This window comes from Athene noctua, chromosome 1 (genome assembly GCF_965140245.1).
Source record: "Athene noctua chromosome 1, bAthNoc1.hap1.1, whole genome shotgun sequence".
In the NCBI taxonomy this organism is placed as follows: domain Eukaryota; kingdom Metazoa; phylum Chordata; class Aves; order Strigiformes; family Strigidae; genus Athene; species Athene noctua.
Genome location: NC_134037.1, coordinates 264,780,990 through 264,791,527, shown reverse-complemented (window position 1 = coordinate 264,791,527; position 10,538 = coordinate 264,780,990). Strand labels below are relative to the sequence as shown.

The following is a 10,538-nucleotide window of genomic DNA, read 5'->3' as shown; positions in this document are numbered from 1 at the left end:
GATAGACACCACCTGTCGTGCTGCGGCTCTGGCTGCTTGGTCAGCTCAAGCATCTCCTTCTGAAATCCTATCTTGCCTCTGGGTAGGTGCTGTTATACAGGTGGCAGAAATCTCAGAGGGTGGTTGTAGCGCCTCCAGTAATGCCTTGAGCTGCTTGCCATGAGCCATAGTCTTCCCAGCTGATGGTAAGCAGCCCCATTCTTGCCATAAAGTCCCAGTCGCGTGGCAGATACCAAAAGCATATTTAGAGTCCGTATAAATGTTACCTCTTGTCCTCTTGCGTAATTTGCAGCTTCTGTGAGAGCAATTATTCCCGCTCCCTGTGCCCCCAAAGGTGCAGGCAAAGGTCCCGCCGAGAGTACCCGCGTTTCCGTAGCCCCTGCGAAACCGGGGACATCTGCGACCTCCTGCATAACAGGAGGAGCCGTCCGTGAAGAGGTTCAAGTCAGGGTTATCTAAAGGCTGATCCTGTAAACCGTCTCGCAGTGTGCTGCTTTGGCTTCATAACTGAACACGGTTCTGGTTATCTTTCTCTCCATGGGAGGGTGAAGGCATTAGGGTGGCAGGGTTCAATGTATTGCACCTTTCCCACTTCAAACGATTAGCCAAGGATAGGACTGTCTCTGTGCGCCCCTTGAGGAGAGAAAGCTTTCTCTGCATATTGTTTTAACGGTATCTCTACGTAATGGGGCACACAGACCGTTAGTGGATGTCCTCGGACAATTGTCCTAGGGTTTCTTCTGTCGTTCCAGCTGCTGCTGCTATTGCTCTAATGCAAAAAGGAGTTCCTTCAGTCACTGGGTCTAATTTGGGAGAAAAATAGGTAACAGGTCGTTCGTGTGGTCCTAAAGTTTGTACTAACACCCCTCTTGCAATTCTTTTCATCACAACAGAATGTAAAAGGCTTTGAATAATCAGGAAGTCCTGGCTTTAATATGAACCCAAGATATTTCGCTCGCTGTTTGCGCATAGCGGTCACTTGGACAGAGATGCACGGTGTCCCTTGTTAACCAGCTGGATACACAGATACTCAGAATGCCTGATACAGTCATCCTTAGTTTTGCTTGCCAGTAACAAATCACCAACATATTGTATCCAGGCAGACTTACCTGGAAAAAACAAATTTTGTAAATAATTTTTCAAAATTTGAGAAAATACTGTTGGAGAACTGGTAAAATCCTAGTGGTAACCTAGCCCAGGGGAACTGCTTCCCGTGCCACGTGAAGGCAAAGACTGATTGGCTTTCTTCTGCAATTGGAACGCCAAAGAAAGCTCCTGTAAGATTAAGCCCCGTGAAATACTGTGCCCGGACTGGAATCTGTGTTAAAATCAGCCTAGGATCTGGTACCACAGGGTGTGAAGCCGTGACCTGCTCATGTACAGCTCGTAAATCTCGAACAAATCTATATTCAGCATCTCCATCGTTATCTGCTTTATGTTTACTAACTGGTAAAATTGGAGTGTTACAAGGACTACGACACTCCTTCAAAACTTAAAAAAACCGCACAGTTTGTTTTTCTATACTGGGAATGGCCTCATTTATAATTGGATATTGCCAAGCTGAAGGAGTCGTCCCTCCTTCTGTTTTTATCACAACTGGCTCAGCTGATTTTAACCATCCCACTGCATCTCCTGTTGGACTTCAAAGTTCTCTGGGAGCCGCAGCCAATTCAAAGCGTACATCGTTCAAATCATTTGGGTTTTGACCTCCCAATTCAATTATTTTTGAGCCCATTCAAATCGACCGAATCCCTGTTAGAGCCAAGGAGATAAACGTACCAGGTTCCTGCAAAAGGTCTCGTCAAAGGGGTAGATCCATGTTTTATCGCTTCCCCTACTGCTCTCTGTACGATCATTTGGAATGTGAGGAACTTCAAAATTCAGTAGAGGCCCAGAAGGCCAGTAGGGGAATTGGGAGAGATCACAAAGTTACCCCAAACCAAGTCCTTACCCAAAACGATTCTGTTTACCTTTGCAGAAATCTGACCGTGCTCGTGTACCTTGGTTCCAAGGGGTCCCGTTGTTCTTTCGGTTCCCAGAGAAGATGAGTGAGGTCGAGGAGGTCTGGCAGGTGGAGATCCTCCTTGTGCAGACACGGGTCTCAGCGGGCTCTCTCTCTGCCTGCGGCCCAGATTCCCACAGCAGAAGCACTCTAGAGAACTGGCATATTGAGAGATGGGAGGAATTCTGCCTCGCGTCCGCCTTCCCCTCATTCTGCCTCGGGGAAATCCCCGACCTCTCCCTCTTGGGTTATAGGTTTGGGCAATCGCTGCAGCCAGCAACCTAATTTCGCTTTCTTTCTTTCCTTGCTCTTGCTTCTTCTCAAGTTTTAACCTTTCGCCACCTCTCCGGTCAAAAGCAAAACCAGCAACGTTCAAGATTTGACTGTTTCACCTTGCCAGCCTGGCGTGAGTTTCTCCAAAACCCCTAAATAGCTAGTGGCTCTTGGAAATTTTCAGGGGTCATGCCCCATAATGAGTAAAGTAGCCTTCAATCGGCCCTAATAATCACTTCGGTGCTCGTCTGATCTTTGTCTCCATTCCAAAACTTTTGACAAATCAGTTACTCTCTCACTTTTGTTGGAAAATCTTTTCCCTTTCCTCTGTTTGAAATAGTTCTTGTAATAGTTTTCCTATCATTCCAGTCAGGGGTGACAATTCCCGGCTGAGCACATTTTTCAGCAGCAGCCCGTAAGCGAGGCGCTTCTGCCTGCCAAGCGACTAAATCCCCTTGTTTCCAAGGCTCGTGTCCCCTGGCTGCTGTTACTGGAGAGACGCCGGCGCCTGCCCCAGGGCCCGCTCCAGGCTTTGGGCTGGAATCCAGAGGCGCTGGATACACGCCAGCACTCTGAAAGGCGGTTCAGATTCTTCAGCTGCAGGAGCTGGAGGAAGTCAACTCCCTTCACTTTTTATCCAGGAGGTTTTCTGTCTTGGTTGACCCCCATTCTACTAGACATGCCGAGAATCAATATCTTGACTCAGAATCCTCCAAAATGATTCCGAGCAATTTCTGCTGATGGGGTGTAACTGTTCCTTTCGGAGGCCGTACACCCATTGGCCCTCCTCCTCTGTTTCTTGTCAGGAATGGCCATTCCTCTTGGCACCATATTATCAGTTTCCTTTTCTGTTATGATTGTGCCAAAGGTATCTTTCCCTAATTTTGGAAAACCTCAGCGAGGGGCATCCCTCCCCCTTTCAACGCTGAGTGCTGTCCCCATCTTCTGTATATTTCTTTTATCTCTCTCTTTGCAGATTTAAACACCAAGAGTTCCCCAATATAATTTTTAAAAAATCCCCCAAACCCAAAATAATGAACGTGGCCAGGCTGTTAACACAGAGCATGAGAACACAGAGTGCGAGGATGCAGGTTTTGAACCCCGGGAGCAAGATTTATATGCTGGGTCTTTTGGCTGTGATAAGCTTTCAGACCCTGACGCTGTAAATCCTGAAAAAACCTGGGCTGTGCTCTCCTTAGCTGGGGATGATCCGTGGGTAACAGTGAGGTGAGAAGCCTTGGCGCAAGGGCATGGGGACACGGCGAGAAAGATTCTTGCTCCTGTAAGCTATGAGCTGGGACATCAGCCACGTTGGGAAGGACGGCATTTTTCTGTTATTAAAGAACTACAGAAGAGCATTAATGAGGACGGGCTGCAAAAGTCATTTACAACACGTACGCCGGAGGCAGTCGCTCCTGGATATCAGTCAGTCCCATGGAACTGGCTGGCGCTTTTACAAACGGCACTGACGCCAGCACAGAACTCTATCTGGAAAACCCAGCGCGTGGATCTCTGTGCTCAGCGTTCGCGCCCCCCCGCCTGCAGGCGCGGAGCTGGCGGCTCCGTGAACGGCCCCCCTCACCCCGCTGCTCGCAGGACCGCACCCGGGCGGGCAAGGCTGGGCCGGGCCCTCCGGCCACCCGGACATCGGTCCAGCCTCCCCGCAGTCGCTCCCGCTGCGATGCCAGTCCCCCTTCCTTTGTCACCCACAGGATGCGGCAGGGCAGCCCCCACGCCCACAGCTCATCGGCCGGGCTGTGGGCAAGCCGAGCCTCCTCCTGGGGCCCGCTCTCCTCCAGGGCCTCCCCCGCTGCCGGGAGGCCGGCAGCTCCCTCGCTCTCGTCCTTCCAGCCCTTCTCCGTCCTGCTCTTTTTCTTGCTCTGCTTCTCCCGCACGCTCGCCAAGTCACCCTTCTTGCCACGCCACTTCTCTGCCAGGCAGCTTGTGTCCTCCCTTCCCGCACGTGGTCAGCGCAGAGAAGCTGGGAGAGATCCTCCGTCTGGTGGTGCCCGTGCCAGTCCTCGATCACGTCTGCGTACTCCTCCGCCAGCACATTTGAGGTCAGCCGCCTCAGCAGAGGTCTCGTTCCACAGCTCACGGGGGATGTCCGTCACCACCTCGACGGCCTTGTGCACCAGGTTGTGCAGGGCCTCGAACGTCTCCGACATGCCCTTGGCGAGTCTGTTCCTGCCGCTCCTCTCCTCACGCAGGTTGTAATCCCGCAGCCGCTTACAGATGTTTTCCGATATCCGACTGCGTGTACTTGACGGCAGAGCCCTTCCCATCCAGGAAGCTGCACTTGGTGTCGGTCACCTCCTTGGCGTTGCCAGTCTCCTCAAAAGCAGATTTCGGCTCCGCTGCCACGCGCTTGCACACCTCGCGCTTGCTGGGCGGACGCACCCGGTCCATTTCGCCGCCACGGCTCCGGTTCCGGGGCCGCCCGACCCCCGGGCGCAGAGCCCGGCACCACGCTCTCGGCCCGCGCCCGCCTACCCCCCCCCGCCAAAGCGACAGTTTTTCACAGAGAAGGTGGCCCCGCGCCCTGCACCCCACCTGGCTCTAAGCGGGGCGTTAAGCGGGGCTTTGTGGTGAAAATGCGCTGGGGGGTGGGGGGGAGCGTGCCGAGGGAGTAAAAATCCCCTTCAGCAGCGTCTTTTCCTCTTGGTAAGTGGGGAACGTGCAACCGCCTTTCGCTTCTCCGTCTCCCAAAGCGAAGCGACACCCCCCCGGCCCTGCCGCGCTCTGGGGCTCCGGGTTTCTGCTGGGAGGGGGCAAACTGTGCGCCCAAAGTGGGGAAAAAACCCCACACCAAAACCGATCACACCCCCCCAGCCCCCCAACTCCCTGGGCACTGAGCGGAGCCCCCGTCCCCCCCACGACCCCCCGGCTCCCTCCCCGAGCTCCGCTGGGTCCAGCCTCTACTCTTGCTCTGTTTAGAAACTGAATGTTTTTGGAAGAAGGAGAAGAGGAAGAAAAAAAAGAAAGAAACCAAACGTGTCTCGGTCTGCTCTGATTTCAGGGTTACTGCGGCGGCCCCTCCTGCCACGGCTCGCAGTAGCCAGCGGCTTCCAGCGCGCCTGCTGCTGCTTTGCGTTGGCTCACCGAAGGTCTCGATGCATGGGGGTTATGTAAAGGTTTTTATTAAAAAAAAATTATTAATAAATGATCTAGATTATTTTCCTGTCTTTTTGAAAACAATAAATAAAATGTTTATAGTATTCCCACTGTTTCCTTTGCTTTTTACGTAGGTTTTCTGGTTGGGAGCCCCGGGGCTGCGTCTCGTCGTGGCTCTTACTGGTTAGACTGGGCCTAAGCAGACTTAAGGGAGGGCCTGAGCCTGGAAGACCCTTCGGGAAGGCTGCAGCGCTGTGGAAGACCAGCGGGAAGAAAAGCGGAGGAGGACGGGGGGAGCCGGTGGGGAGCTGCAGCCGGGTGCTGGGCACCTCCTGCGGCGTGAGGGAGAGGAGGGTGGGGTGAAGGCCGAGGGGGTGCGGAGAGGGGAAGGCCCTGGCTTGGAACAGGGATTTCTGGAGAGGGGAGGGATGAGCGGGGGGCCGGCGTCGTGGCAAAGGGCGGGAAGCGCTTCTCTGTGCAAGGCCGAAGGGCTTCGCCAAGGCTGGAAGCGGCGTGTCCAAAGCCGGGTTACACAAACCACAGACGATTATCCTCGGCTGGGCACAGATCCGCACCCCAGGGTGGGGGGATAGCGGGTGCCCGCCCCTGGCTTCTGCAGAGGGGGCTGGGGGGCTCCTGCTCCCCAGTGAGGGGCACGAGCAGCCGTAAAACCAGCAGCAGTTGGTGCCCCCTGGGCGCTGCACGTGCCCCCGGCGCGGTGCGGGGAGCCGGGGCAGCCGGCTGCGCCTCTTGCGTTACCCTCATCGCGTCCCTGCAACCCCAGCTGCCGCCCTGGGCAGAGGCCGGGACCCGGCGCTGGGGATGAATAATTCACCGGTGGGAAACAAAACCTCCAGCCTTAAAACCGATCGGCGCCCTGCTTGGCGTCTGCTGCCGGGGACCGCTGTGGGAAAGGTGCCAGGGAGGGGCCGGGGGCAGCGGGAGCCGGCGGCCTCCCGCAGGGCCGGAGCTGGGGCGACGCTCCGGCACCTCTGCGGCAGGGACCTCTGCCACTTGCTGCTGCGTCTCCTTGGGCGCGTCCCTTAACCTCCCGGGATTTTGCTCTCAATGGGAACACTCTTCCCTTTCCTCGCTCTTTAACCAAGGCCGGAGACCGGGATGTCCGGCACCGCGGTCCCCCCGCCCCGGGCCCCCCAGCGCCCACCCTGGGCTCTTCCCACCAGCCCTGCCGCGGCCTCGGTGGGCTTCAGTGCCCCCACGTCTCCCTGAGTTCCGCCCTGAGGTTTCCTTTCCCAGCTCGCTCTGAGCCAGGGTCGTGGGGAGCGACCCCCAAAGCCCGCAGCCCCCCAGGCCCCGAGGCCCCTGGAGACGGTGCTTTCCAGAGCACGGAGCCGCGGCCCTTGTCACCCCCCAAACCCCGTCCCGGCCCCCTGCCAGGGCCCGGCTGGGGACCCTCCGTCCCGCCCCCCCCCCCCCCCCCGCACAGGGCTCGCTGCACGGAGATCGTCGCTCCCTGGGGGGGGCCGTGCCCCCCCGCGCTGTCCCAGCCCTGACGTCACCCCGGCGCTCGCAGGCAGCACGGGCACCCCCCCGTGTCCCCCGAGACCTGCGCGGGGCGGGAACGCGGCGGGATGGAGCCCGGAGCTGGCCCCCTGCTCACCCTCTGCCTCGCCGGCTGCCTCCTGGCCCCGGGTAAGCAGCGGAGGGGCAGTGAGGGGCGCTGACACCCCCCCACCCCCCCCGGCCCCGGGGAGAGGGTCCCCTGAGCCCTGCGAGCAGCGGCAGCCCCGCACGTCGGGCAGCCCTGGGTGGGGGACGGCGTCGGTGGAGTTGGGGGGCTCGGGCTGGTGGCGAGGAGGGACGGGGGTCCCCGTGTGCTCCCCCGGCCGCACTCAGCTGGTTCCTGGGGGTGCCTGGGGAGGGCTCTGGCTGCACCCCCGCCTGCAGCCCCTCCAGCCCCACTCTGGGTCCCCGCAGGCTGTTGGGGGGCTCAGGGCAGATTCGCCTACAAGTTGCTCCACGACCTCTTTGCCAACTACTCCAGCGCCCTGCGGCCCGTGGAGGACACAGAGCGGGCGCTCAGCGTCACCCTCCAGGTCACCCTCTCCCAGATCATCGACATGGTGAGTGGCACCAGCGCCGGCGGCCCGGCCCAGCCAAACCGGGACCGGCCCCGTCGCACTCCTGGCCACGGCTTAGCTGGGCTCTGCTCTTCCCCAGCGGGTCCTGCTCATCCCTCGAAACGAGCCAGGACCCCCCAAAACCAGCCCAGCTGCCCCCGGGTCAGCTCAGACCACCTGAAGACAGCTCAGGCCCCCCAAAACCAGCACAGCCCCCGGCAGCGTGAGGTTGGATGAGGGATGGGGGGTTCAGTCTGGAGCAGAGGAGGCTGAGGGGAGACCTCCTGGCCCTCTGCAACTCCCTGCCAGGAGGGGGCAGAGAGGGGGGATGAGTCTCTGGAGCCAAGGCCCCAGCGCCAGGCCCCGAGGGAATGGCCTCAAGCTGCCCAGGGCAGGGTCAGGCTGGCTCTGAGGAAGGATTTCTGTGCAGAAGGGGCTGTTGGGCGTTGGAATGGGCTGCCCAGGGCAGGGGGGAGTCCCCGGGATCCCTGGAGGGGTTGAAGAGTCGGGCTGAGCCAGCGCTGAGGGATCTGGGGGAGTTGGGAACGGTCAGGGGGAGGGTCATGGTGGCACTGGAGGAGCTGCAGGGGCTTTTCCAACCCGGATCACTCTGGGGTGCTGTGACTCAGATCTCTCCCACCCCCCCACAAGCAGCACCCTGGAAGGCAGCTCAGCTCCCCCAGAACCCTCGCAGTGTTGGGGGCTGAGGGGGGGGTGGCACCAGGGTCTGTCCCCGCACGCACCCACTGCCCTCGGCAGGACGAGAGGAACCAGGTCCTCACCACCTACCTGTGGGTGCGCCAGGCCTGGCTGGACGCCCACCTCGCCTGGGACGAGGACACCTACGGCGGCATCGACAGCATCCGCATCCCCAGCAGCTACGTCTGGCGGCCGGACGTCATCCTCTACAACAAGTGGGTTGTGCTGGACACCCCCCCACACACAACGGCTCCCGGAGCTGGGGGGGCTCTGGCTGGGACTGGGGAGGGGCTGCGTGGGAGATATTTCCAACCTTGGGCCCCCGGGGCGTTCCCGGTGTGGGTGACGAGGGCGGGGGGGGGCCGGCACCCCCGAGCCCACACTTTTGGGGGCAGGGTGATGCGGGGAGGGGACACGGCGTCGGGGGCAGGTGATCAGCCCTGCAAAGCCCCGGCCCACGTGGGGCTCGGGGCCACCTCGGCCCTATGGCCGTCCCGCCCCCAGCGCCGACGACCGCTTCGGCGGCTCAATGGAGACCAACGTGGTGCTGCGCTCCGACGGGCTCATCATGTGGGACTGGCCCGCCATCACCAAGAGCTCCTGCAAGGTGGACGTCTCCTACTTCCCCTTCGACCGGCAGCGCTGCCGCCTCACCTTCGGCTCCTGGACCTACAATGGGAACCAGATCGACCTCCACAACCGCCTGGACACTGCGGACCTGACGGATTTCGTGGAGAATGTGGAGTGGGAGGTGCTGGGCATGCCGGCCACGAGGAACGTCATCACCTATGGCTGCTGCTCCGAGCCCTACCCCGACGTCACCTACACCCTGCTCCTCCGCCGCCGTGCCTCCTTCTACATCTTCAACCTGCTCCTGCCCTGCATCATGGTCTCCTTCCTGGCGCCGCTCGGCTTCTACCTGCCGGCTGACTCGGGGGAGAAGGTCTCGCTGGGGGTGACGGTGCTGCTGGCCCTCACCGTCTTCCAGCTGCTGGTGGCAGAGAGCATGCCACCCTCGGAGAGCGTCCCGCTCATCGGTGAGCCTCGACGGCAGCCAGAACCCTCCCGCGGGACCCGCGGGGGGGTGGGTGGGCAGCACCCATGCCAGGGGAGGGGAGGGTGGGGCTCTCCACCCCTTCGCGGCATCACCGTCCGTTGCCCACGCAGGGAAGTATTACATCGCCACCATGACCATGATCACGGCCTCAACCGCGCTGACCATCTTCATCATGAACGTCCACCACTGTGGCCCGGGGGCCCGGCCCGTGCCCCCCTGGGCCAGGCGGCTCATCCTGCACCACATGGCCCGGCTCTGCTGCGTCTACGAGGTGGGCGAGAGCTGCAAGAGCCCCCGGCGGGCGCTGGGCGAGCGGGAGGATGGAGGGGACGCTGCAGGGCTGGGGGAGAGCCCCGGCCGGGGGGAAGTGGGTGCTGAGGCCAGAGCCTGTCCCCGAGACCGCTGCCTGTGCCACCACGATGGGCTGCTGACGAACGTTGGCTACATCGCCGGCTGCTTCCGACGCCACCGAGCTGCACAGCGCCGCACCGGCGAGTGGAAGAAGGTGGCCAAGGTGATGGACCGCTTCTTCATGTGGGTCTTCTTCCTCATGGTCTTCCTCATGAGCGTGCTGGTGCTGGGCCGAGCTGCCTGATGGCCCCCTGGACCCATCGCCCTGATGCACCCACTGCCCACAGCCCCCCGCCCGCTCCAGGGACAATGGTGGCCATGGGTGTGTCCTGAGAGCGGCTCATCCCGACACCTGGCCCCCCACAGCTGCAGGGTGGGAGCTCCAGCCGCACCAGGCAAGAGGAACCTGACAGCGGGAGCCCCACCCCAGCCAGGGCCACATCGTCCCATTCCACCCCCCGCCTGAGAAACCCAACAAAACCCAAACTAAATAAACCCTGGAGGGTGACCTGGCTCTCCTGCCTGGGGTGGGGAGGTTCTGGGGGGGTGACCCTCCTGTCCATGGGGCCGTGCCCGGCCCTTGCGGCCCCATCTGCAGCTCTGCAGCAGGGGGCGGGGGAGCAGAGCCTTTCACCTCAGATCTAATCCCCTGGGGCACACAGCTGCCTTCTCCGTCCTCCTGCACGACCCCCCCAGGGCACCCGGCCCCGCGACAAAAGCAATCCCAGCCGTGGCTTGACCTTTCCCGACGCAGGAACAGCCCAGACTCTCTGCCCCAGCACACTTTTCATGCCCACTACGGGGCCTTTATCCCCCTCTAGGGCACGTCGGGGGCTTGGTGGGGCCGGGCCAGCCTGCTTGGCAGATCCTCTGCGATCGACTCGCCAGGGGCTTTTGCTGAGCGCACCTCCCAGGGTTTGTTCCCAGTCCCTTCAAATACCCCCATGGGAGACTTTATTCT

At 60.4% G+C, this 10,538-nt stretch overlaps 1 protein-coding gene and 1 pseudogene across 1 annotated transcript; one reads left to right on the top strand and one right to left on the bottom strand.

Annotated features, from left to right (window-relative positions):
* Window positions 1–3,224: 3,224 nt before the first annotated feature.
* Window positions 3,225–6,154, bottom strand: LOC141958807 (protein canopy homolog 3 pseudogene; annotated as a pseudogene).
* Window positions 6,155–8,287: 2,133 nt separating this feature from the next.
* On the top strand, window positions 8,288–10,090 carry LOC141974082 (neuronal acetylcholine receptor subunit alpha-10-like). The gene is made up of 3 exons (XM_074933337.1): window positions 8,288–8,384; window positions 8,810–9,206; window positions 9,337–10,090. Exons 2-3 carry the CDS (start codon window positions 8,930–8,932, stop codon window positions 9,819–9,821), a joined length of 762 nt encoding a protein of 253 aa, XP_074789438.1. The 5' UTR covers window positions 8,288–8,384; window positions 8,810–8,929; the 3' UTR covers window positions 9,822–10,090.
* Window positions 10,091–10,538: the final 448 nt, after the last annotated feature.

What these genes read in the sequence shown, in the direction of transcription:
- LOC141974082 (XM_074933337.1), top strand. Translation starts at nt 8,930, where the DNA reads ATGCCGGCCACGAGGAACGTCATCACCTATGGCTGCTGCTCCGAGCCC. An exon ending in GGAGAGCGTCCCGCTCATCG is followed by an intron (nt 9,207 to 9,336) that starts GTGAGCCTCGAC and finishes TTGCCCACGCAG; the next exon opens with GGAAGTATTACATCGCCACC.